Source organism: Pocillopora damicornis, chromosome 1, assembly GCF_964200805.1.
Source record: "Pocillopora damicornis chromosome 1, jaPocDami1.2, whole genome shotgun sequence".
Lineage (NCBI taxonomy): Eukaryota > Metazoa > Cnidaria > Anthozoa > Scleractinia > Pocilloporidae > Pocillopora > Pocillopora damicornis.
This window is the reverse complement of record NC_142670.1, coordinates 5,318,369-5,345,089: the sequence shown is the minus strand read 5'-3', so window position 1 is coordinate 5,345,089 and position 26,721 is coordinate 5,318,369. Positions and strand designations below refer to the sequence as shown.

At 36.4% G+C, this 26,721-nt stretch overlaps 3 protein-coding genes across 3 annotated transcripts; all 3 read left to right on the top strand.

The window, feature by feature from the left end:
• The first annotated feature begins 345 nt into the window (after positions 1–345).
• Positions 346–6,137, top strand: LOC149051523 (uncharacterized). The gene is made up of 5 exons (XM_089185098.1): positions 346–729; positions 2,043–2,456; positions 2,562–4,078; positions 4,469–5,378; positions 5,510–6,137. The coding sequence occupies exons 1-3, from the start codon at positions 603–605 to the stop codon at positions 2,729–2,731; spliced, it is 711 nt and encodes a 236-aa protein (XP_089041224.1). The 5' UTR covers positions 346–602; the 3' UTR covers positions 2,732–4,078; positions 4,469–5,378; positions 5,510–6,137.
• Positions 6,138–6,284: 147 nt separating this feature from the next.
• On the top strand, positions 6,285–9,371 carry LOC149051522 (adhesion G protein-coupled receptor D1-like). Its single transcript, XM_089185787.1, has 5 exons — positions 6,285–6,695; positions 7,209–7,291; positions 7,415–7,535; positions 8,563–8,604; positions 8,783–9,371. Exons 1-5 carry the CDS (start codon positions 6,609–6,611, stop codon positions 8,900–8,902), a joined length of 453 nt encoding a protein of 150 aa, XP_089041913.1. The 5' UTR covers positions 6,285–6,608; the 3' UTR covers positions 8,903–9,371.
• An 8,782-nt stretch (positions 9,372–18,153) lies between these two features.
• Positions 18,154–26,227, top strand: LOC149051521 (adhesion G protein-coupled receptor L4-like). The gene is made up of 18 exons (XM_089186645.1): positions 18,154–18,633; positions 18,779–19,153; positions 19,440–19,474; positions 19,806–19,998; positions 20,308–20,415; positions 20,563–20,650; positions 20,835–20,928; positions 21,146–21,195; positions 21,802–21,940; positions 22,121–22,215; positions 22,591–22,693; positions 23,030–23,180; positions 23,544–23,625; positions 24,057–24,123; positions 24,208–24,290; positions 24,581–24,701; positions 24,853–24,894; positions 25,504–26,227. The coding sequence occupies exons 1-18, from the start codon at positions 18,597–18,599 to the stop codon at positions 25,699–25,701; spliced, it is 2,061 nt and encodes a 686-aa protein (XP_089042771.1). The 5' UTR covers positions 18,154–18,596; the 3' UTR covers positions 25,702–26,227.
• Positions 26,228–26,721: the final 494 nt, after the last annotated feature.

Sequence of the window (26,721 nt, the reverse complement as noted above, 5' to 3'; positions counted from 1 at the left end):
CCATATTTTTTTTTTCATTATGATAAGGTAATGTTTCCGTTTAGTACTCAACCAATACTGAACTTTCAGGTCAGTTGGAATTGATGGACTGCTCTATCTTGGTGATTTTAGGAGATAAAATTATTTACCTCAAGGCGAAGGTTTAATTAAAAATTAAAATAGCTGTTTAAACTAACTTATTCATATAACTGCCAGTATTAATACCAATTTAAAACGTGCTTTCTAATACACCTTAATATTGGTTTTCTTCCATCGCTTTATCATGCTTATATCTCCTATTCAACCTAATTATTTTTCTTACACCAGGAAAAATGCGTTAGTTATAACAGGTCCAAACAGAAACGAATACTCTACTGATAATATATGGAAAGGTTAACAAAATGTGTTTCTGTGATTGCAGTTTGAGGAAATAAGACCACAGTCTCTCAAGCATACCAAATTATTTACCTCAAGAATTAACCGTGAAGGGAATCGATATTGACTGTGACGAAAAACATGTCAGGGTGACAGGTAGCACTGAACAATAAATTCGGCCGTGGCCCAATATTCAGATCAAATCGTTTGTTTGCTTAAAATTCCACCTGTTCTTTTCCACTTGAGCAATGCCTCAACGACTCGAGTGCAACACTGCCGTGTTATTAAAAAGAATGGTTTACTTTTGTCATGTTTTGCCGCGGTTGTGTTTCCTTTCTTTTGCAGTTATTTGGAATGTTCGGAATATAGCTCAAGGTAAGTCAGTTTTAGTGACAGACGATATGAAAGAAGAGGAAAATGACCAATACTGGGAAATGTATTTGCTTTCTATTTCGTGCCTTGAAAGACATTTTGAATACGTTTTAGTTCTCTGTCAACCGAGTATAAGCCAGGAGCAGGAAAAAATTAGCTTTTTTTGTTCAACTTAACATTCATTTTGCATGAATTTAGTTTATTCAAAAAAGATCCATTTGGCAATGTATCTTCTTTGCGAATGCCATTTTTTTTTCGTTCAAGAGGTGAGGAAGACCGAACGCTTCTAAATTTAAAGAAGTTTAAAATTATTCAGTAGTTAGACCCACTTCGGGCAGTGGGTATCGCAATTGATATTGTTCGCGGATTTGAAAGTGAAATAAACTGAATACTTGGCCAGGAAGCAAAGCTTCAAGAGAAATGGTGAAATTTGGAGGGCAATCTCTCAGCCGAATAAAATAACAGCCGACCTACTGGCAAGGAAAAAAGGGGTTTATTTATATAATAAAATTAATCCTCATATCGCGCAAAAACCGCTAGTTAAAAAGCCAGTGTTGCTTATTGGCGACCAGCTTTTTAATAACGTTATCATTAGACTCTACGGATCAAGTTTGGTTTTTTTTCCATATAAAATAGTAGAAATGTGATGATATTTTTTTCCTCCTTGCTTTGTTTCGACGCAAATAATCGTAGGGCAAATGTCGACCTACGCGGGGTCATTCGTGACGTAAGGTGGCCAACGAAATCACGAGGAAATTAATGGTGGATTAAAAATGTGTCAAAATCGTGAAATATTGGGAAAAAAAACGAAAAAAAAAAACTCTCCAAGAGCCTCGAAACTTAAAAATCTAAAAATGATTTTGACAGTCTTAGTTAGAAGAGCATCTAGACTGTTTTAGTCCTGGCAATTTAAATATTGCCTGCTGTGAGCTTCTTCGCTCTTTCTTCTTCCTCTTTGATACTCAGAACACTGGATTCCGTGTCGAGTGGTCTGGGTTCTAGACCTTGTCTTGTGTTCGTTGGTAGGGCGCGTTACTTTCACAGTGTGTCTCTCCCCCTGAGAGTATAAATGGTTACTGGCAAATTTCCAGGGAAGATTGATGAGATTCTGGGGGTTACCTTGTGATGAAGTAGCGTCTCATCCAGGGGAGGGAAAGGCTGTCTGGGCCACTAGGCTCAGAAAAAGACTATTTATTTTTTTCACCTTACTTTTTCGAAGTCCCTTTGCTAAAATATAATCTGCCTCTTAAGATTATATCACTGGGTGTGTATTATTTGGACTAAGGGGTCCTTTTTTGTTTTTTTCTCTGAAACAGGAAAATATTGTTATTCTTATGAATCACTTAACATCGCAGAGCTAAAGCGAGGTAACTGCCAGCAAATCAAGAACGCCACTTCTCAACATTGGTTAAAAGCTGACTGTAAAATAAGAAGTTCTGGGGGATACCGGAAACGTGACTTTGCTCAATGTTTACAGTTGTGGTGTGATTACTTTTCAATATGCCTTCATCAAACAACCGAATGGAAAAGCTATTGCTCCTTAAAGTTTTATAGACTCCGTTCATCTTTCTTCGATGTAAGTACAGGGGTAGGAGTGAATGACGTCTCTCACTTCAAACACGTTTACTTCAAGTATTGCGGTATACCAAAATACGGAAGAAACTACTTTTTGAAGACATTCGCCATCAGGATTACCTCCATAGAATGCCAATCGAGAAAAACAGGAAAAGGTTTGTGCCAAACTTGTTTATTATTTGAATTTATGTGTATATATCATTGATTCATGTTTAAAATCTTATAAAATCATTAAAAAAACATTTTATTCTGATATTTAGTGCCCCCATGTTTGAACACCGCGTTATGGAAAAAGAGTTCCAATACCTGCAATTACCTGAAAAATGGAACAAACAACATCTGGTACACAGTTGGTTTGGGTTATCATTCTTCACTGAGATGGTGCGATGCATTTCGGAACTGTTATGGGTCTAACGATCTCAGAAATTGATGCCGTCGGGATTTTGACTTCTACTTTCGACTTCCACCAACTTTTACAGTAGAAATACTCAGTTATTTACCTCACACACGGATCCAGGTCAATTACGTTTGTAGCGGTCGTTACACCTTTGCTGTTAATGTGATTCGGTGCAACTCTGAATCAAAACTAAATGGTATGTTTGGAATCAATGTCAGTATCTAAGCAAATGTGCACCTACTCCACCTCTAACCCAACTTTAATCCTAACTTGTTATCAGTTGACTGTTTTGGGTAACGGGAGGGGTAGGTGCGCAGTCGCTGAGACATTGACAACTGAACAGAGAACACTCCTTTGACTGAGGATCCTTGCAAACTACTTGCAGTTAATATATTTCTAAGTGATGGTTTCCAGCATTTTAGTCTTAAAACTTTTGAGGACGATGACTTGAGACTGCTACGAAAGCATCTGCATTTATTTCGGCCCTAACTTAATATAAGTCGCGGTTTTGAATTTAGATGTTTTGGTCAGGAAGATTTTCCACAAAAATGAGACTGGAGTACAATTTGAGGATGATAAAGGAGAAAACTATGTCAGTGTCCCTGTTACAGGCTTGGATAACGGTTAGAGAGCTATATCTTTTCTTTGTTTGTTTTTTTTTTAAGCATAGAAAATAATATATTTTTGTCGTATTACTCAAATTATTCTTGCGATTATCACTGTTATTGGTTAGAGGGGGACTGGGTTTCAAGTTATAACAAACATTCAAACCGAATAGCTGATATCTTAATCCAGTTGCTTTCGTTTTCTTTTACCTGTTTATGTGTCCTTTGTTCGAAATATTTCACTCTTATTACAAAGTTGGGCATGCCAATGAAACACACCGGTAAACTTGCAGGGTCTTTAAACCGTGATAACTTGTCCTTTTTTCGCAATTAGCATTAAAATTGTTCTCATTATTACATCTTAGGATCAGTTGTACTTTGTGTCATTTACAAAGATCTCCATGAGGTATTCCAAACAGGCCAGCCAAACAGGTTTGCTAAAACTTAGTATTACATTTAGTATCTTTCATCTCAAATAAATCTGCTTTGGTGTGCTAATAACCTACGTTATAGGCCATGTTCATAAGTTTCCTCGACCTCGACTTGGGTTTCTCGTTTATTTTAGTTTCTTTCGTCTTGATTCTGTTTTCCTGTCTTTTTATTAAATTTTCTTTGTTTATTTTGTCGGTCTGTTTGTTGGTTAAATTATTTTTCTTTCTTTTTTTTTTTTTTTTTTTCTCGTTTGTCTATCAACAGTAATATCCTGTCTGCAACGATATGGCCGAAGAACCACACTCTCAGGAAGAATGTTACGTTGAGATTTCGAAACCTAGCGGTAAGTTACAATTCATCAAGAAAGAGTTGCATCTGAATTCGTAACTTTATCTTTTGTTTTGATTTGATCTAATTTGTTTCTTCTTTTCTTCTTCTTCTTCTTCTTCTTCTTCTTCTAATTCTTCTTCTTCTTCTTCTTCTTATTATCATTATCATTATTATCATTATAAATATTATCATCATCACTATTATCTTTACTATTATCATTTCTATTGCTATTATTATTAATAACATTATCATCGTATCAAGTCAAGGTCCTTTGTAAACAATATTTACATGTATCTAAAGTGATAAGGAGGGCTCTGAAAAATTCCGGCGAGAGCACTCTCACCTCCACATCAGCCATCGAGTCGCTGTACTAGGTAATAATAACGGTACTTTACGGTTTTAGGATGCACCAAACAGAAGCTGCGTGTTTTGGAATACTTCAAAAAACAGGTAAACAGCTTTGAATAAAATTAAGATATCATAGCAGCTACGAACACTACTATACTAGTAGTTGAAAATAGGACCTGAAAAGAATTCAGGCCCCCATGGGATTTGAACCCATGACCTCTGCGATACCGGTGCAGCGCTCTACCAACTGAGCTAACTAGCCAACTGAGAGCTTGTCAATGTGTTGGATCCAAATAAACCATCCAAGTGATGAATGATGATTTTAGATATATGAAATTCATATATTTGCACTGCGATCAAGAACGGAAATTAAGAGATCCTCGCAGCTAAGAACACTACTGAACTGTTAGTTGAAAATTGTTGGTAGAGCGCTGCACCGGTATCGCAGAGGTAATGGGTTCAAATCCCTTGCGGTCCTAACTTTTTTTTCAGGTCCTATTTTCTGGTACATCACATTGTGTGGTCACCTCTTACTCCTTTTTTTTCTCCTTCTCAGGCTTCCGTGTGCTCAGCGGTCTATAAAGCTGGCAGTTTTTTTTGGTTTTAGTTTTATTCATTTGGAATCTAAAGATCAGAGAAAATTTTGTATCATCAGTCAACCTTCATTATCTCAACTTTCTGTGCCATTACACCACATGTTACGTGGATTCCTTCCTTTTTCTTGCGAACAGTATCTTATTTATCTCAAGATCATCCATCTATCGAGACATTTGGTATTAATGAACTAATTTCATTATTTCCTTCTGATTCTAAAATCTTTCTGCTCTCATTCTAGTTGGTCAGGACAAGGGTGTCTCCTAACATCGAGGAACGAATTTTATACCGAGTGCAGCTGCAATCATTTGACTCACTTTGCAGTTCTTATGCAGTTTGACCGGGGAACCAGCATTAACTTTATAAGTAAGGTAGGAATATTGATAAGCATATACATGCATTGATTTCAGAAGGAACTTAGACTACACAGCATTGGGTTAAATGGTGTGTAGCCCTCTTCCGTTACCGGTATTGAATCACTGTTTTTGCATTCATTTTTAAGACTGACGAAACAGCGCTGGAAATTCTTACATATGTGGGCTTATCTTTTTCTCTGGTTGGAATCACTTTAACAATCATCAGTTATGCTGTTCTTACGTAAGTACATGACATAGTTCCACCCAAGAATTCCAAAGCAAGCTGAGCATGTAGACCAACAAGAGATTATATCAGTTTAAATGTGTAAAGTTTAGATTTATTTAAGCAGCCAAGTAGAATCATAAAAATATAATCAGACTTTGTATAAAATGAGAATTGAACTGATGTAGAATAAAATCAGTTGTTTATTTTTGATCAGAGACATGAGGGGACCTTTATCTCAGATTCGAGTGAGTCTAGTCGCTTCACTTGGTGCAGGTCAAATTACCTTCCTAGCTGGAAGTGGTGCTGTTGAGAACAAGGTAAGAAGAGAAGAATTTCTTTCAGTAAATCTTTATGACCTTAATCCAAATCTTAACTCAACTTTTTCATTCCTGTGCAGTCTGCCTGTGTTACAGTAGCAGCTTTTGTGCAATATTTCCTAATGGCCGCTTTCTGCTGGATGTTGATGGAGGGAGTTTATTTCTACCTGTCTGTTGTAAAAGTTTACAATATCAACGACAAGATGAAGGTTTCACATGGATTTTCATGGGGTAACTATGAATTAAAAACCCATTCTCTATTTGATAATCTTTTGAAAAGAAAGACATTAATTACCATGAACATTACCATCGCCATTATCATCTTAGACATCATGATTTGACTCTGTTGTTACTTCGAATTTCGAATCCACAGGTCTACCCGTCGTCGTTGTTTCCATATCGCTGGGCATTGCAGCAGGAACCGGGCCAGGGATTAAAAGCTATATCAGTGAAAATTTGTAAGAAGTGAATAATTTTTTCCTCGTGTGATTTCCCTGTCACGAATCCTCGTTTTATGTTGTACTTTGTTTGTTTGTTTGTTTGTTTTTTTGGTTTAATTGATTGGTTTGTGGCTGCTGTTGTTGTTGTTTTGTTATTTCTTTGTTGCCTTTTATTACTAGTCATCAAACCCGATATGGAGGGTACTGCGTACATGCATGCGCAAAAAATTATTAATTAATTGATAATTTATCAAAGTTTCGGATGCTTCATTTTTTATTCAGCTGCTGGATGTCATCCTCTAACGGCATGATCTGGATATTTGTTGTATTCGTGGTACTGATCGAGTTGGTAGGTTAAATTCTTAAAATTTTTTCGTTCCCCTCTTTCACGCTTTGCCTTCGGTTATCGTGAGCATTTTTTTCGCTCGCCGGTTTTTTAATCTAGACTCTAATAGTAGACTCTAATCAATAGTTGCCAACGAAAGCTGAAATATGTATGAAATATAAATTTTGCTTGAAGTGACCCTATTGTAGGAAGATCCCGTCAGCGGTTACCGCGAAAGATTTTCAGGTCGAGTAGTCCTGGCTCGAGTCTCTCCTGGGTTGTTGTTTTGTGTTGTTAGGCGAAACATTTTGCGTTCACAATGCTTCTCTCCCTCTCCTCCAAGCTTTATGGATATTTACCAAACAATGGTCAAGGAAACCTGGGAAATGTCTGATGGAATGACGAGGAAGGGAAGGGTTCAACTTTTGACGAACATCCAATGAGGCCACTAGGAGAACTTAGCTCAAGTGCAAACTTCTCTTTTCCTTTGTATAGTTAGATTGTTTTTTGTTTTCTCTCGTTTTCTTCTGTTCTCAGTTAAACACATCGATACTGGTGCGAGTTATCAAGGAGATGACAAACATGCAGCATGCAAAAGACAAAATCAGTGAACAAATAAGGTAAGTATTTTTGTGGCGTCAGTAGAAGATGCATCTAAGCCCTTAGCCTCTTACTTTGTTATGTTACACGAATAATGCCAATTCACAACAAGTTGATTTTCTCTTTTTTTCATGATTTTATAGACTTGATTTCAGGGCATGCGTGTTGATGATTCCTTTGCTTGGGATCACGTGGCTATTTGGTCTTCTGTCGCCCCTGCAGAAAGCGTTTGCCTACATTTTCATAATGTTCAACTCCATTCAGGTAAACTAAATACACCTTTTAGTGAATGAAATCCGTGCTCATACAGTATGAAGGTGAACGGGCGGTTGGTGGATTCACCTCTGATTTAAGAATGAATCTTGACAAAGGTAAAAGTCGGTGCTGAAAGTGCACCTCATTTCAGGGTACAAGTTTACTCAGCCCATGTCTGCTAAGAATTTGTCTCTCCTGACATAAAAACAACTTTCGAATTATCCCATTAAGACATACTTGGAAAACACACGCTACGTGGCTGATCAACTTTTAACAGTTACAGCGTTCTTTAGTAAAGAGTGTTGAACCCTTTAACTCCCAAGATATTATTAGTAATTCTCCTTACTGTCTCTTCTACAATTCTTCTGATTTTACTTCCGAGAATTTGTTATAAGATCAGCTTTTAATCCCCTTATTGATACTTTTCTTGGTTCTCGTCACTCGTCTTCCTGATTTTGTATTGATATTGTAAGAATTTCTGTCCTGGTCACTCATGGGAATTAAAGGGTTGAAAAAGACACAAAAAAGGGAATCAGGTCATGATTCTAAGATTTGTTCATAAAAACAAAGACCCTCTTTACAATTATATAAAAAAGTGCAACTGAGTTTTCCGGAGTAAAAACCAAACCTTAATATAACAAAACACATATCTATTTTGCATCACTGATCACAATTTTGCTTATTGAGACTAAGTCGATTTAGGACATGACATTAAAGGCCTCACAATCGAATACCCGAGATGACAAAAGTTTTCTTCATCTAATTGTATTCCTCTCGATATTCCTGAATCGTGTGAAAAGTACCGCGTAAAAGCAAGAAGTTGTACTAACCCTTCCTTACAAGTTTACCAGGTGGTAAACTTAGTGTAATTCAGAGACAAAGTAGAGAACCTATAATTAATAGCAGTATAGGTTTGGACATTTTTGCTGCCCAGCAATATTTAATACTAAGAGGTTTAGGGTTAAGGGAGCTTGTATGGAAGCACTTTGAATCTACTAAAGGCGTTAATGTGATTTCTGAAATTGCCATTTAACAGGGCTTCATAATATTCCTCCTTCACTGTGTGAGAAACTCAGAGGTATGTTATTAAATTTTATTTTAAAGTCTCTTTATAAGCTTTAGATTTTTTGCTCAGATTTTTACCTGGCAAGGCTTCCACTTTGAAATAAGAAGTTAAATTCTATGACTGTATAAATGCAAAGCACATAGAGTTGTACAGTTCTTGAGATCGTTTTGATATCAACTTATTCATGCAGATTAGATCTCGCTTCAAAAGAAGGATCACTGGTGTCACCCCAACTGCAGATGAAGTAACGGGTGCTAAGCGAGCTTCGCAAGTAAATGAAAGTATCAACGTGAATTGCCAAGAAAAATGAATGTCCAGCCTCGCAATAACCATGAAAGTGGCATTGAAATATATGAAATCTGAGTAGTCCAAGTAGTGTTGTTCCTTAGCTCAGATTTGTGTATATCTTGAATTAAGTTCGATAAGAAAATTCTAGAGAAGGTATGGATAACCAGCTTAAGAAGGCTCTGACAGCTTTGTATCGATACGAAAAGTTAGAAAAGAACATCTCAAGTAATCATGATTTAAGGTCTCCTCCTTGTGGAAAGAAAAGGGCATTGGATACACTAATGTTAAGAAGGTCTACATCCAAGACATCAGTTTACAGAATAATGAAACATCATAACCCACCATGAGAGGAAAGAAACATAACCCACAACCGAGAGGAAAAAAACATTATGGAGACCAGTAATGGTAATCAAGATATTATTACTGTCAATAGAGGCAAGAATTAATCAATAACAAACCAAGAAACAAATAAAAACAAAAACAAATAAAAACTATTCATAGTGTTTTCTCTAGGCAGTCTCGTTTTTACTCGTGTTATTGTTTCAGAATTTTTCCCCTGAGAGTGGCGGTTAAGAAATGGAACTTAATCCATTCAAAAAGCTTTCTCAATTTGTCATATGTCCAAAACTTCATTCAAAAGTACATAACTAATAACATTTTAATGAGGAGCATGTAATGTCTCGATCGAATCTTTTCGCGGTATAACAGAGAGAAACTTCAAATAATCTCGGTGTAAGCCTTTTGTTGTCAATAAATGAGCAATCAACCCTCCTTACTTTTTATATTCTTGTGGTCTTAATTTTACATGTTAAAATACCAACAAAAGCAACAACAGTGCTACCTTGTAGCAATTCTCAGAGGAACAGAAACTGAAGCGTAAAATCGTCATTTTATTATCATTTACTTCTAGGTAGCCTTAGAGGAATAAGATAAATTCTTGGTATTTATTTTCTTTCGCTTCTGGTTATTTGAAGTTGTCCAGAGTTGAATGGCTTTCAGAAGGAAGAAAACTGGCAAAAAGGTAATGCTATCTCTTCACACGCAGATCCATACTGAAACACAAGATACAGATATTCCTGCAACAAATTATGGAGAATTGTTTATATTTTATTGGCGAATTTGATTCCCCTGATAACTGATACCAAGGTCGATCGAGTGTTTCACCATAAATAGCCCGGGATTTTTGGGACAACATCCTCCTCCAACTTGTACTTCCCGGGTGTTCGAAGCATCTCGGACCTAAGGTCCCGTTCGTAATAATGTCGTTCGAAATGTTGATAACAACGCGTGAGTCTTTCGTGACGGTGAAATTTGCCTGAGAAATTTTTTTGCCAGCCATTTTCTTTTGAAGATTTTGGTATGAGGCCGACACTATTGTAGTCAATAGCATTTATGTGTGAAAACATTTGTGGCTTCTGAAACACTTAAGTTAAACGACTTCATCTCTTTAGGCATATATAATGAATGGATGAATCATGCAAGGTCGTAACTGCGAGCTGAGCACGGCTCCAGTTTTTCGGAGAAACTTCTCTTCGTTTTTAGAACATTTATAATAAGATTATTCATTTTACCGACCGAGAGAAAACTGAGAGATTTACAAGTCGTTCCAGTCCACAATCGCGACAACCGCACTTCATCAGCAACTCCACCCACTGGTGTCCCTTGGTAAACCATCCAATCAACTGTCACATTAGCATTTGCGTGTCTTTCGTTGTAAACGGCCGCCATCATACGTGCAGTAAATCTATCGTAGTTGACATTTTCAACCCAGGACACAACGGCATCGTATACATAAGATTTGTCACTAGTTTCAATATGATTAACCGTGACCTGAACTCCGAGGGCTTTGTCAGGATAAAACACAAATGGCCTGAGGCAAATGACTTCACAATGGAAATAACCAAGGGAGAGGATTTGCGGCATGTGTTGACGACCTCTCTAAAAAGGAAATCCTAGAAAAAATGAATTCAAAAATACTTCGCGTAATCTGAATTCACTTTTGTCTAATTTAAAGCTATTGTACCAACCATCTCTATCACTTACTGAAATCACAAGATAAGGCCATTGTTTCCAAAAGCGCCCCTATAACGTAAAGCGTTGTTAACAAGAGGACAATGTCACTTCTGCTGGCGCTAAAACTGCTTCTGTACCACAGACACCAAAACGAAAATCGGACATTATTGCTGACACCAGTCGAAATGACAACCAGCAGCATGATAACCATGAAAACCAAGATTTGCTTTGAACACCGATGGTGCCATTAGCACTGACACTGACAATAACAGTGACACTTTCGCTCTTATTTTCTCTGCAGGTGTTTGAAGACGGATTTTCTGACAAAGAAAGTTCTAGGAAGGAAGTATTTATTCAAAATAACTCACCTTCACAGTTACCAGGGTGCTGTACAGTGTAGTTAAGTCGAAGAATACACATTTCCTGTTGAAACAGACATACACTGTATGTATATGTTGTGTAGAGAGCCAGTGTCTCTACTGCGTGATCAAGGACAACTGAATATTTTGATATGCGTTGAACTGTATTATTATTCCATGTAAATTGGCAAGCAAACTTCCATCACGCCGAGCGAATGAACTAGAACGAACAAATAAACTAGCTAACCAACGATTAACCAACGAACGATTCCCTAAAATTAGGAAATAATACGGCGAACAAAGAAACTAACAAACAAAATAGATAGATATACGATGTACTTACAAGTTTTTCGTGCCTGGATCATGGAGAAACCGAATAAGCTCGAAAACACAAATGAAAAAAAAAATGCCATGTGCTTTTATCAAACACAGCATCTCAAAATACAGAAAACAGACAACGAGACCAGCGGCTTAGTGTATTTAAGCTGTCCTAAAGTGTTCTGCTTGAAGCCAACATGTTGAACCGTTTGATGAGCAGAAAGGTTCTTGGTATGAACGAGAACTCTTTACAGAGACGCATCTAACATCATGAGGCCCGAAAGCTTTGCACAAACAGTAATAATGGCAACCTATATTGGCAACTCCCGTCCCACTTGTTCAAGTACTAAGAGAGTATAAGTGTTTTGGAAAAAGGTATCCAAATGTTGTATTCAGCGTTTGACTTAAGTATTTTAAACATGATTTTAACTATGTCAATGAATTTACCTGAGCCCTGTTTGTAGCTAACTGCGTTTTGTAACCAGCATCCTAACGGCATTGCCGTTAGGTATCAAGTCGGAAGAAAAAAACGATCAGAGAATAAGATATTAGCCTTAAGTTAAGAATTACAGCTACGCTCCACAGAGTTATAATTTGATTGACGTGCAGTAGCTAAAACTTGTGCAAATACCTCGTTTTTCAAAACAGTGAAAACTTAGTCTTCTTGAAATTAGCATGAAAATTAGCATGAAAATAACCATGACACTTTCTGCTCACCTCCAGTCACCATGTAGTCAACGGTGATGACGTCCTTATTGTTGGAATCGCTGTTAAACGTTTTGACACAAATCTGAGCTTTCATTCAATCCGGATAAATATGACTTACTTGACAGAGGGCGTAAATATGCTGCGGAGATGGCAAGTTGTATACTGCTCAAAAATTTTCCATGAACAGCCCTTATAAAACTCGGGGTCGCCTACTATTTTTAAGTTTTTGTTTGGACCATCGAAGATCTTGGCTTCTCTCAAACAAATCTTAAAGCTTTCTGCTTTCAAGTCCTCGACCCACAAGGCCATGGCATCCTGAGTTCGGTTAGTAACACCATGAGCGACAGTCACGAAAATGGTTGGAGGAGATGAAAAACGCTGAAACATAAGAGGATGCGTTGCACATCTTAAGGCCTTGCCGACAGACTTAAGGGTAAGAAGTTCAAAAGGAATAAATCAAACCATATTTAAACATTTGTAGGAAACATCACGACAAACGATAATAGTAATAATAATGACGATAAAATAATGATAATAATAATAATAATAATAAATTTTAAACTAAGTAAATGTATGAATAAACTAAATGGGGTTCTGTGAGGCTATGGATTAAACAGCAATCCAATACTGTTCGAGCTGTCGCCAAACTCCACAACGCAAACTGTGAATCCACTTTCAATAACATTGTCAACCCAGATCGCGCAACCATTACGAGGATTTTGGCTCCTCTCTGTATGGCCAACGGAGTAAAGATACCTTTACTTTCTGTCGACCATAGAAATGATACTGAAAGGAGATTTCTTGCAAGTGAACAGACCTGGTGTGGTAGTAGTAACTAATTTTCTTTCCGACCTTGAAACCAAGAGCTGTTAAGAAATAAATAAAGACGCGTTCAAATACTAGATATTATCATTTGCAGTTGTCCAAGAATTATAATGGAACCTCTATTTGCGATCCGGTAAACTGTTTTATTGCTTCTGAGTGCGCCCCTCCCTCGTTCCTCTCCCTCTTTATTTTCTTCTAACCCGCGTTGTTATCAGTGTAAAATAGATATTTCACGTCAATAATCCCCTTTCAGCCATTTTATGGCTATATAGATGAAAACCGTATCGACATAACATCACTTGCTGGAGAAACGAAGATGACAACAAAGACAGCAAAGAGCAAACCGACTGAGCGTTGGCACTCGCGCGACATCTTGCTCAGAATGACCAGTGTATTTGCCTGCTGCAAATGAAAACCTCCCAAAAGGATCAAAGTGAAACATCTTTACTCGCAGAGACCTTTCCATTTCGTGAGGGAAAATCGAGTTTCGAAATACTAAAAGAAAAAAGTGATAACCAGCACGTTTATAGCAACTGGGGAGAGGGGGAGGGGGAAGGGGCGGAAGCAATAAAGAAATGAACAGCCCAACCCATTTAATTTTGTTCCATTAGTGGGATTGATTGTCGAGTACTTTAACTTATATATGTCAGTCCTTTATTTTAAACTAATACTGATAAAGTTTGGATAGAAATGAACAAATGGACATAGACAGAACACCTCCCCACCCCCCTTCGCCGCCCCACCTCTAAAGATTGAGGGTAACCCTTTACATCGTTCGCTAAAGATTCTGTTAAAGAGAAAGGGACAAGGTCTTGCGAATTGGAAGTGTTACATAGATCTTTAGGGATTTGTATTTTTCTAAAATATTTAAAAAAGATATTTAGGATTAATATTGCTCATGGCATAGCTTGTATTTTTGGTTTACACATCTGATTGGACCTTAAGGCTAATAAATCATTCACAACTTTCGATTCATTCCAATCACGATGCGCTAAATTCCTTTCCTTCCTTATTTCATTACATGGAGCAGTTCCCACAAATCTCAGGCCAGTTTTGATAAATTCAATTTCACACCATTTTTTTAAGGGCCTCGGTTATTTTTTGTAGTGTATGGTGGGTTTAAATGATTGTTTGCGTGTTGCGTGTTTCCAAATCCGTTTTGATCCAGAATTCATTCGCCTTTCAGTATTTTAAGCTTGGCCCAAATGAATGGTAAGGTCATGATATCATTGTTTATATATTTTATATATTAAGAAGCGACCAAGCAGCACAACTTCCTAAATCTGATAAGAGTGCAACCTCTTATCTCTCTCATAAACAATTTCGTTTCAAATAAGTCTCTGAAATAGAGGTATTCTTATTACTGGAAAGTCTAAATACAAAGTTGTTCCAGTTTTTAAACGAGGCTCTCGTTTTGCATGTAGTAATTATCGACCTATCTCAGTTCTCTTTCCCATAAGTAAAATATTTGAGAGATGTATTTTTAATCAGCCGATGTTCTATTTTACAAATAATAACATGATTTCCTCAAAACAATATGATTTAGACCAGGTTTTACAACCTCTGGTTGTCTAATTGACCTTATTGTAGAAATAACTTTTTCTCTTGATAAAGGACTTTATGTGATTTCTTTATTCTTAGATCTAAGTAAAGCATTCGATACAGTAAACCATCAAATATTACTAAATAAACTTAGGTACTATGGATTACAACAAAGTGAATACAACGGGTTTCAATCTTACTTAAGTAACAGGAAGCAGCAGGTGCATGCAAATGCTGTTGCTTCTGATACCCGTTTTATCCCCACTAGTGTGCCTCGAGGATCGATACTAGGACCTTTGCTGTTTACTATTTTCATTAATGACCTTCCAAAGTCTTCCACCTTCTTTTCTACTAGATTATATGCTGACGATACATCTTTAACTGCTTCTGGAAATGATTTTGATAGTTTATTGCGTGAAATTAACAATAATTTACCAGCTGTCTACGAATGGTTATGCAGTAATAAATTGACCTTAAATTTGACAAAACTAAATTTCTTATTTTTATGCCTCGTCAAAAGGAAAGCTACCATCTTTATCCACCATTAACTGTAGCAAATGTTCATTTAGAAAAGTCCTTTTCTGTAACATATCTTGGTGTATATATTGATTGTCACCTTACTTGGCATGAACATATTGACTACATATGTGGCAAAATTAGCAAAAACATAAATATAATGGTTAAGTTGAAGCATTATGTATCAAAAGCAACACTTATCATTGTGTATTAGTCTCTTATTTATCCTTACCTTAATTATACTTGTGCACTTTGGGGAAATAATTATAACGCTCCATTGTCTCAAATCGAAAAGTTACAAAACAAAGCGGTTCGTGTTATAAATGAAATTTCCTAATATTGTTAAACTAAACACATGTATACATTTTTATGATTATTTCCACCATGAAAAGTTCCTTAATATACCTGTTTCTTTAGTATCTGAACTACATAATTACAGTACCCGCAGTGCATTATTCAATCAAGTTACAATACCTTTATTTCACACTTATCTTAGGAGATTTTGCCCCAGCATTATTGGAAGTTTCTTTTGGAACGATATTCCGCAATCCATTAGAGACAAACCATCTAAAAAAATATTTAGACAAGCACTTTTGCGCTGGTACCCTGCTCAATACTAACGAAACATTATCTCTTTTATAATTTTCTGAGCTATTTTGTCATTTTTCCTTTACTTTTTATTAAAAATCTCAAGTCCTTTGTTATACATAACTTTAAGGGGCACAATATTAGTTTATCTAGATGTGCCCCTCTTCTCTCCTTCAATATACAATGTAATTCAATTTAAGTGTTGTAATTTCTGTTCTACGCATTTTTTCCTTTGTAAATCTTTATCTGGTATTATGTTTTATTGTTTTTTTAGAGGGCACGGTAACGAATCTTGCAATCTGATTGGTTCTTTACCCGGTCAGTATTTTCCTATCTCTGCCCACGGGCCACGGTAACGCTTTCGTGAGTCGCCGAGTACATCCCAACTTTCGTTGTCATTTTTTATAAATATACCTCGTTTTCCGGTTGGGCAGTATTTTTAAGCAAACACGTCGGTCACTACTTCAAGCCGATAAATAACTTATGAATCCTCTCTTTTCTCTCTATCAAATCACTTGGTTGACAGAAAAATATTGGTTTCAGAATGAATTTGTATAAACAATAGTGTCATTACGTTGGTTGACAAGCAGCCTAAAAACCGTCTGGAATAAATTTTAATCGTTCACAAACAGTACCCAGAAAGTTGAAACGTGAGGTATTTGGTTACAGTTAAACTGAACGATGGAACTTTCATTCATTTAATATCTGAATTTTCTCGAGCAATTTGTTCCTAGTGAAAGAGCGAGCGAAGTTTTAATTTAAGTTCTACAACAAATATACGCTCCCGGTGAGTCTTTCCAATTCCGTTCAATTTGGACATTTGTACCGTAAATTGCACAACAGAAATTGAAGGAATTTTTTCAGAATAGGCTGCATTAAATTCCCTTGTGTCTTGTTGGAGTGTGCCGTTCGAATTTACTTTTTGTGAAAGAAAGACCAGAGTTAAACACGCCATTACAGCAAACAAACGAGTAAACTCTCTAAACTTCAAAATTAAAAAAAAAATTAATTTACTCACAGTTACTTTCCTCGCCGTTTACTTAATGAACAGAGGTAAATCTCCGTACATGAATGAATGGTCGATGAGAGTGAATAATACTTTCCGTTAGATCATTGACTGATTTTGAAGAAAACATTGTCGTGATAGTCCTTGCCAAACTAGTTCTGTTGGTTTTCAAATGTTCACACGCTTTTTTTTTCTTTCTTGAATTTGAAGTACTACCCACTTCAATCAAGCGAAATGATTTTGGCTTTTCGTGTCATCCTTGAGTTTAATTGTTGAAGCAGAAAGATTCGAGCCATGATTGTGACACATAGAGATAGTCGTATAAGGAGACTATTCATTACATCGATTTTTTACTATTATAATTATTATCATCATAAATGGAGAGAATAATCCATGGCACGCGTAGATATGGAATTTCACTTCGGCTGTTTAAATTGGTAGCTCGCGAGTGAGTGCAGTGAACGAGTGAGATGTCGAGTCAAACACGAGAACAGATATTCCATATCTACAAGCAACCATGTATTATTTTGTCTATTATATAAATACAATAGCCCTTTACAGACAAGAAAAGCCGATTATATTAAAGACTAAAAATAGAGGAATCAACAATTCCCGCATGAAAATCACACAGTGGGTTGGCGCTAAGGCTCAAGATGGAAAAATGCTTTGAATCATGATTACAGAATTCTCATTCATTGAAACTGTCCTTACTGATAGAAGAAAAATTTCAGATAAACGGAAAAATTGGCCTGTGATAAATCTACCGGTTGTCGATTTTCGTTCTCACCCGCAAGAAATGCTATTATCAAAGCCACTGAATACGTAACTTTTTTATTCCTCCAATTCCTAGCTGATACATAGTTTTTTAAATATAACATGATATATATATATATGTTATTTACCGGCTAAGGGTCGGTCCGTATGGTGAAAAACTGTGACCGAGGTCTTCAAAATGCATATTTGTTTCAAATAGTCGAGGTAAAAATTTTTTTTGGTCTTTCATTTAGGGGTGCTAACAAAACAGAAAAAAAATAATAATGTAATTAGATGGAAGCATCACCCGAAAATTTCCCCTTGCAAACATGATAAAATATTCATTAGAAAATTTGCTCTTTACACAGGTAAAACGTGCTCAACCTCACGTCGTCATGCAAACTAGGATATTCGTCTCAGTTTTCAATAACGGCGCCAACTGAGTTAAACACTCTTTGTTTTGCTTCAATCCTCATTCATTACACATCTGTCAAGGCGATGTCATTAACACAAAGTCAGCTGAAATTAAAAAAGTGTGCCTTGACATACAGGTGAATTTTAATTTTGAAACACACCGGAAAAATATTATGAAAATCTATGACTTGTCATCCGTTATTTTATATTAGGGAAATGTAAAATTTAAATACTATTACGTTGGTGTCAAGGGGAGGATAAGTAGAGGAAAGTGATATGGGCGACAAAAATGTCGGTTCTTCTATTATTAACTCTACTTGGAGCAATTTTTCACTCAACCGCCACCTGCTGCTGCCCGTGGGTTTCCATGACACTTTCCTAATGAAAAGAATAAGTATTTATGTCCTGTCCTCGCATTTTAATTCATAAAGTAAATACGGACCCAGATAGTCAGTTTAGTGCCATCAAAGTCAAGGAATTAAGTGTTAAAAACTCACGCCGAGCTTGCCATCGCTTTCTTCTTTGCTCTCTCAAGATTTAGCCTCTTGATATAGCCTCTACGTAAAGCCATCGGACTAAAACCACCACCTTCATCACTGTTTAACGAGACAGTGATCTTAAGATACAAAAAGGCCGAATTAATATTTGAAGGTTCAAAGGGAACTCCAGCCAAAATGTTCCGGAATATTCTCTTCCTTGCACTAATGATTGGTGAGTGGTCTCTTGCTAAAAGATACCTAAAGTAGTCTATAGCAGTTAAAATCTCTGTTACAGAATTAATTTTATCATCGGAAGTTGGGTACGGTCAAGCATATTCTTTGGAATTTAACGTTTTTACCCGCGTAATCATTTTCAGGTTATAGTTATCAGTGTCCTGAGAATTACGGAGATTTGGAACTTAAAGGGGTACAAGACACCTGTCTGCGAATAGGAAACGGAACTGATCCGCCTTGGTTAAGAATCGACTGCCATCATCTATCTCGTGGGTGCTGTATCCTGACATGGTGCAGAGACTTCGCTTTTTGTCTCAAGCAATCCTTTGATTGGCAAAAAGAATGCGCACGGAGAATTTATAACCGTCGTCTTACAAACATAATCGTGGACTCTATAGCAAATGGCTTATCATATCGCTTTGACGTCCAATACTGTTATGAAAACCTCTGGAAGAGAATCTACAGAGTTTACACCGTAATAAAGATAACGCCATTTAATAGCTCACTGCAAGGAAATGGTATGTATAAGATTCCTTTTAATTTAATTATGGAGCCATTTATCATTTATTTTCTCATCCATATGTCTATCATTAAATCCATCAGTCTCTCTGTTCACCCTATAATTCCTTCGTTCCTTTGTTCTGTGAGAATTAATTATTTAACAATTAAGCGTTTTCCTCACTCAGCCATTGACTCATTTATTCATACATTTATTCAGCTATTTATTGCCGTTATTTATTCAAATTAGTGACTTATTATCTTTTGGAGTATAATAAGTAATAGGTATGTGTCCTTTCCACATAGGTGCTAAGTCAGGAGCGCAAGGTCTCCGTAGAGAGGTATTCTTCTTCTATTCATCTTTTTTTCGTTTTTGTGTTTGTTTTTTGTAATACATTACTAAGTTGCCACTGTTAGTTCCTGCTCCATGATATGTATTTATAAATTAAACCATTGTTTGATTATTAAACGTATTTCCAAAAAAAACACGTGAAATTCCATTTAAAAAAGAGTATGTTGCTTTGTTAATTTTATTGGGGCAATGAAAATTGATATTTATGGCTCATCGCACATGCTGACCTAATATTTATGATAGGTGATAAAATAAAATCATGAGATTAGTATGTTTTATCATTTCTTTCTTTGATTTAAACCACTTCGCTGTATGTGTAGGATATCTTCAATTCTTTGAACACCATTCCTCAGCGCTTTACAGAAGAAATGCGTAACAAAAGTCAACAAAAACAGGAAAAGATAGAAGAAGTCTTTCTTGAATTGACGTCTTTGGAGACATCCCTGTTGGAATACGGACAATATAACCTCAATCGCACAACAAGTGAATTTAATATGAACAGTATACACATGGGTAGGGCACTTTCTTAATATAATAAGTACATTCGACGTCATGGTCCTACCGGTTCAAGGCATGGCGATGGAAAAGCGTTCATCGCATGAGGTGCATAATACATATTAAGTTAATTCTCACAACTCTCTTGTAAGGAACCTTTATCGCCCATTGACATTACCCACATTCTTTTAAATCGATCTTTTTATTTTTATTGTTGTTATTATTATTAGTGGTAGTATTACTATCCTTACTATCATTGTAATTATTTTTTATCATTATCATTATCATTATCATCATCATAATAACATTTTTATTCTTTTCTCCAAGATGTTCTCGTCAGGAAAACCTTCTACCAAAATCACAGCCACCACTTTCGTCTAGAGGAACCTACCGGAGAAAATTTCCTAATCATTCCCTCGGAAAATTTGGATAATGGTTTGAAAATTTTATTTTTAATATCCGTGTTTAAACGTTTTGTTTTTTTCGCGATCCATTTATTTATATGTTAATTTAGATTTTCTAGTTGATATATTAAAATTTTCCAAAATTCGTGAAATTGTTTCATTTTTATCCTTTTCCCAGGTTCAGTGGTACTTGGAGTGGTATACAGAGACCTCCATCAACTATTTATTAGAAATAAACCAGAGAACAGTACCCTGAACAATTCCAGGTCTCCCAGCTATTTAAACTATACGTGTATCTCACATATTTGTATGCATAAATGCTTAATTAATTTCCTCAAGCTAAAAACTGGAACGTTTTACGCTTAACAATTTATATTTATTTCTTTTATGTATACGTGGAGGTGTGCATTTGAAGTTTAATAATTCTGACTTTTTAATGTTCCGAAATAGGGAAGTCAACTCCATTATTATGGCTGCCACAATAATTCCTTCGCCCACGAAACTAAAGGAAAATATAACTTTGAAGTTCAAAAACATGAAGGAAGTATGACATATGATTTTCTTTTCATGAAAAGTTTTACTATACCGTGTCTTTTCTGGTTGAGATTGAGTCGCTGTCTGGAATGAAACTCGCTTATTTTTAGCCCAGCTGCGTTGCTTATGAGTTCAGAATTCGTTAGATTTTGATATATAGTCCACAATGCGTTATGTTATGTATCTTTCATGAACTATGTGTTTTGCTATTATTTCCATTATTTTAGAATGCAACTAACGAGAAAAAATGTATGTTCTGGAACATGTTCGATGAGAGGTAAATATAGCTTGATTGTCTCTCTAGCATTTTTTTTCTTATTCAAGTCATGTAGCTAGCATTGGGTTGATTAAGTTGGAATAATGTATGATTTATGCTTACCAGTTTCTTCTCGGTCTGATGCGATCACTTATATCTAAATGAAGTCAAGCTGCGAAAGAGTTCCAGTAAGATAAATTGTGGTGCCCTTTGTTCAAATTTTTCACATGAAGCTCTCCACGCGTGAAGAACAAAGTTTTGAGAAATAGTGAATGCATGCAAGTACTTAACCCTTTAACTCCCAAGATCTCACTAGTAATTCTCCTAAATGTGTGCCATACAGTTCTTGTGGTGTTAGTTTGTAGAATTTTGTATTGCATCAACTCAAAATCCCCTCACTGATAATCTTCTTTATTCTCATCACTTTTCTGCTTGAAATTGTATTGATATTGTAAGGAGAAATTCTGTATTGGTCACTCGTGGGAGTTAAAGGGTTAAAAGGATCATCGTCTAACAGTCAAAGTTTGTCACCTCGAGTAGTTATCAATATTATTGGATATGGGGCTCCGTCCCCATGACTTGCACTAGAGTCTTGCTGATCGATAACTTATCTATTTTACGTTTCAGTTCCATTGGCTGGTCAGGAGAAGGATGCTACGTCAAATCTACTGATGCACACCAAACAGAATGCACATGCAATCATTTGACTCATTTTGCTGTTCTTCTGGACACATCATCTGGTACAGAGACTGCCGATATATCAGAGGTAAGTGTCACCACAACGCCTGCAACTCCCCTGTACGATAATATCTGCTTGTATATTCAAACAAATACGTATTATTTTAACATTTTAGTTTTTAAAGTAGAATAAAACGTGATTAAATTGATGTATTTAGATTTGTAAATCTTTTGAAGTATTGTTATTGGTTATATTTTCTCGTTAAAGAAAGACGAAAAGAACTTGGAAATTCTCACATACGTCGGGCTGACCCTTTCTGTTATTGGTATCACATTGACGATAATCAGCTATCTTACTCTCACGTGAGTAAAGTGATTAGAAATTAGAAATGTATGTCAGTCAGAACAGTAAATAACTGATCGAAAAAAGTTTGCACATACGCTGAGTTCTGTCAACGGACAAACAGAAGTGATAATCGTGTAGTACTAACCGATTTGCCCATTGTTTGCTTACTTTTCAAGTTCTATGATGACGAGAAGACCTAGAATCATTATCCTTAACAACATACCTATCTTAACTTCTACAAAAGAAAGAAAGGGTAAAATTTTGGAAAATAAAGGGAACCAACAATCACCTCCATTGTTAATAAAGAATATCTCTTTTATGTCTTTTTAAATGTTTTTCCTTTTCTTTTCTTTTCCTTCTTTTTTTTCCTTTCGTTTTTGTTGGCGTGCCAGAGACATGAGAGGACCTTTATCCCAGATTCGAGTGAGTCTCGTCACTTCTCTTGGTGCAGGACAAATCATGTTTCTCGCCGGGATTGGAGCGACTGGGAACAAGGCAAGAATTCTGTGGAAATTGAAATATTTACTGTCCAGAAACGAAGAGGCCAATTGACACGCAGAAGACTGCGATGAATATCAACTTCGAAGAAAATGAAACTAACGCGATTTAAAGGCTTTTCGAACAGTTTTAAGTACTTTGATCGTGTTTTTTGGTCGAATATTATTTTTCTTGTATTTTAGTGAAAATGGCTTTTGGATCGGTCAGTTTGCAACAGGAGTCAAGACGACACGCCTTATCAATATTTACGATACAAATCAATCATGGCGTATGTATCATTAAGGCAAATTGCAAATTAAAAGAACTTTCCTCTTTCGCCTTCCATTTTCCCAGGGAGGTTGCCTTACAGTGGCAGCCCTTATGCAGTATTTTTTGATGGCTGCCTTTTGTTGGATGCTGGTCGAGGGAATTTACCTCTACCTGTTTGTTGTGAAAGTTTACAACGTTGGCGACAAATTAAGAATGTGCCATGGAATTTCATGGGGTAAGGTACTCTGTGGCTATTAAAATACTTAAACACTTTTAATTACCACCCCTTTGTGTTTTTACGATATAGTTGCCTATGTCTCATAAGTCCAACTAATTTAAGTAGCAGTTTCTTCGAACGATTTGTCTTCGGTTCTCGTTCACACCATATTTTTTGTGCGTCCTTGTTCCGTAAGGACCCCTCTCCGAATTCAAGAATACGGGGCCAGGAACATAATCTGTCACTTATATTGCATACTTCAGTCCTAAATATCCCTGAATAGCGGTGCTTAAGATTAATATCCAATGTCGAAAGGAAAATTCTACCCTTAACGGGTGGGAATAAGCTAAGTTTCATGTCTGATTTTTTTTAATCCTGTAGGCCTTCCCGCGCTCATCGTTGCCATATCACTAAGTATTGCAGCTGGAAGAGATGGGATCGAAAGTTTTGTGGCTGATAAATAGTGAGGAGAATTTCATTGTACTGGTCTAGTGTCATCCCACCCAGCTTTCCAAGAAGTGATCTGACGCAAGTATTTTGGAAAACGAGCAACTATCTTGTTAGAGCTGAACCAAATACACGTGTGGATTAAAAAATAATTATTTTCCGTTTTTATGTATTGGCTTACTGTTATTGTGTTTCGAGATAGAAAACCTAAAAATTCTGAGTCTGAAAATCGGTTTTAAATCGGATTGTTCAGGCTGCAATTATGGATTCCATCAGTCAATATTATACAGAAAAGGCGCGATCAACGCTTTCAATGTGTGGAAAATCCATATTGGTATGTCAAGTAGTCATTGACAAACAAAGCATCTATTTATAGTTTTGTTTTCTTTTCGTTTTTTGTTTTACTTTGTTTATTTACTATCATCTTTTATTTCTTTTTCATTAAAGCTGCTGGATGTCTTCTGCCAATAGCTTGATCTGGATATTTATAGTATTTATTGTGCTGATTGAATTTGTGAGTGAAAATAACCAAGATTATCATTATCGAAACTAAAAAAATCTTTCATGGGGCTCATATAGGTTTATTTCCTTCTTTAAGTTCAACATTCTGATCCTCGGGCGGGTTATCAAGGAGATGGTGACTATGCAACAAGAGAAGGACAAACATAGCGAGCAAATAAGGTATGGTCTCCTCCATAAAAGGAAATCCGGTTTCAGGAATATTGGGTCTTTGAATCAGCTCCTTCTCTTATAACGAATTTCTGGAATCTAACCTTTTCACAAATCTACTGAGGAAGAGTCCGAAATCCGGAACAGTAACAACGAGAAACCATCTTGATAGAATTGCTACCTAATAGTGCTTTATCATCAGCAATCACATCATCAACAACCCAATGTTTTGCTTTGTTTTGTTTTTTTTTGCTTTATTGTTGTTGTTGTTTTTTATTTTGTTTTGTTTTGTTCTTTTCCAGACTTGGTGTCAAGGCATGCATAGTTATGATTCCTCTGCTGGGGATCTCGTGGTTATTTGGGTTATTGGCACCATCACATAAAGCTTTCGCCTACATCTTCACGATCCTCAACTCTACACAGGTAACATGTAGATAAAGGTCGGTGGAGATCCATAAATGTTATATTCTGTCAGATGCACAATCCCGGGAACCTTGGGATGGTGTTATGTTGAATTCATTACTCTGCCAGCTCAGTGGTTTAAAAATTGCCTCACTTCTATTTATTTCAACAGGGTTTCTTGATCTTTCTTCTTCACTGCGTGAGGAACAGCAAGGTCAGTGATTTATCGTTAAAAATTGCATCACAATGTCTGGTATTATATCGATTTTTTTTTTAATTACAGTGGAAACCAGAAAGTTCTATTTAATTTCGATGTCATATCAAAGAAATTAAGCCCTAGTTCCAAGGGCTCGTCCTTAGATCCGGACTACCTGGAAAAGCAAAAGCAACATGACAAAAGGAAGCAATGTAGGACCAAAATTATCATTATTTTCACTTGTTCTGATGGGCTTGGAGCTCCACACGTGCACAGGAGCTCCGCTCAAATTCCCGTGTCCGAGGATGGGGGTGTGGGAAGAATGGAGAAAAGACATGGGTTTCAGATCAGTCTCTTTTACGGCGTAAAATGTTAGAATATAAGGTTAATGTTGATAATATTTCCTAAGCGCAAAAAAGGAAGAATTATACACCATTTTTTTTTTCATTTTATATCGATACTTGTCTAGATTAACTCCAGATAGCTGAATGACGTCAAATTTAGTTGTAACTTGTAAAAACTGGCTGTTGTTGAAAGCCCATACATCATAAAGTCAAAGAAACAAAGAGTACGACTTACAAACTCCTTGAATGCAATAATGTGGCTAATTTAACTTGCACTCTATAGGTAAGGGCTCGTTTTAAAAGAAGGATTCAGGCCATCTTCCCAGCTGTAGATGATGGGACTAGTACAAAACGAACATCCGTTGTGCCCTCGGAAGTAAATGAGGATTCCACAGCCATTGCTGCGCCCAGAAAAATAAAGGTTCAGCCACTGAGTAACGGCGAAAAAACTACAAAAGTTCCGAGCAAAACCTCTGTGTAGTTGTCAATTTGTTACATTGTACATAACAACTATAACTTCGTAGTGCGGCATATACAAGGAAAATATTGTAAGTTAGGAATCCGGCAGCTAATTATTTAATACAATATCAGAATAGAACTCTTACAGAAAAGCCACGAAAAAAAAACCAAAACAAAAAAATAAATAAATAATAGGGGAAGAAAGTCGTTATCTCTTGTGACGAAAGTCCTAATTTGTTTCAAGTTTTTTAAGCTGCTTATGCCGAACCTTAAGTTGGCTTGCCAGTGCATTGTCGGTGACCAGAGCTCTGTTTCTATACAAGAAACTATTGTACGTTTAAATTTTGATCTGCTTTTTGTAGATGCATATGCATTTTGAATTTACTTCTGCTAACTGATAATTATCAAACGTAGAGCATTTCGTGTTCTAAGAATGTTTATTTAATTGATGAATCCATGGTATGACATTTGCAGCTGCTTTCAAAAAGATGGAAACGGCCAACATATAAAGCTAGTAATAAAAGCTCTCCGTGGAGATTGAGACCATATTGATCTTAGCATGTCTCTTTACAGCGTAGGTCTGTTCTCCTCTATTAAAAAACACCTTCGGTGCCCCTTCCCCCCCCCCCCCCCCCTTAAGGAAAACGAAGCAAAGTTTAGGCTTTGTAATTTGGTCGATATAGTCTCTTATCACCACTTTAGGGGTTACTGTACTGCCTTCGCTCCGCAAAACACTACAAGGATAAGATAAATGATGGAGTGTTATGACTTATCGTGGCTTACGCATGCGTGGGTCATCAAAGTACTGGACGTGGCGTGGCTGAATGAAGAAGTTTAACCCCAACCAATTTTGCTCCCTTCTTTTATGTGCACGTTATAGACCGTCTGTCTTGTTGTCACCTTTCAACAAAACAAAAACAAACAAAAAAAATCCATACAAAAAGCACACAAAGAACCAAATGCTTTTCTAGTCAAGATAGTGATTTGGCAATTGTGATTATTTACCGTGCTGCATATATTTCCTCCATTAAATGTGAGCCGA

Coding starts and splice junctions, on each gene's coding strand:
- LOC149051523 (XM_089185098.1), top strand. CDS start 603: ATGCCTCAACGACTCGAGTGCAACACTGCCGTGTTATTAAAAAGAATG. Junction 730..2,042: donor TGTTCGGAATATAGCTCAAG/GTAAGTCAGTTT, acceptor TCTCTGAAACAG/GAAAATATTGTTATTCTTAT. Junction 2,457..2,561: donor ATCGAGAAAAACAGGAAAAG/GTTTGTGCCAAA, acceptor TCTGATATTTAG/TGCCCCCATGTTTGAACACC.
- LOC149051522 (XM_089185787.1), top strand. CDS start 6,609: ATGCTTCATTTTTTATTCAGCTGCTGGATGTCATCCTCTAACGGCATG. Junction 6,696..7,208: donor TCGTGGTACTGATCGAGTTG/GTAGGTTAAATT, acceptor TTCTGTTCTCAG/TTAAACACATCGATACTGGT. Junction 7,536..8,562: donor TAATGTTCAACTCCATTCAG/GTAAACTAAATA, acceptor GCCATTTAACAG/GGCTTCATAATATTCCTCCT.
- LOC149051521 (XM_089186645.1), top strand. CDS start 18,597: ATGTTCCGGAATATTCTCTTCCTTGCACTAATGATTG. Junction 22,216..22,590: donor ATCAGCTATCTTACTCTCAC/GTGAGTAAAGTG, acceptor TTGGCGTGCCAG/AGACATGAGAGGACCTTTAT. Junction 22,694..23,029: donor TTGGAGCGACTGGGAACAAG/GCAAGAATTCTG, acceptor CCATTTTCCCAG/GGAGGTTGCCTTACAGTGGC.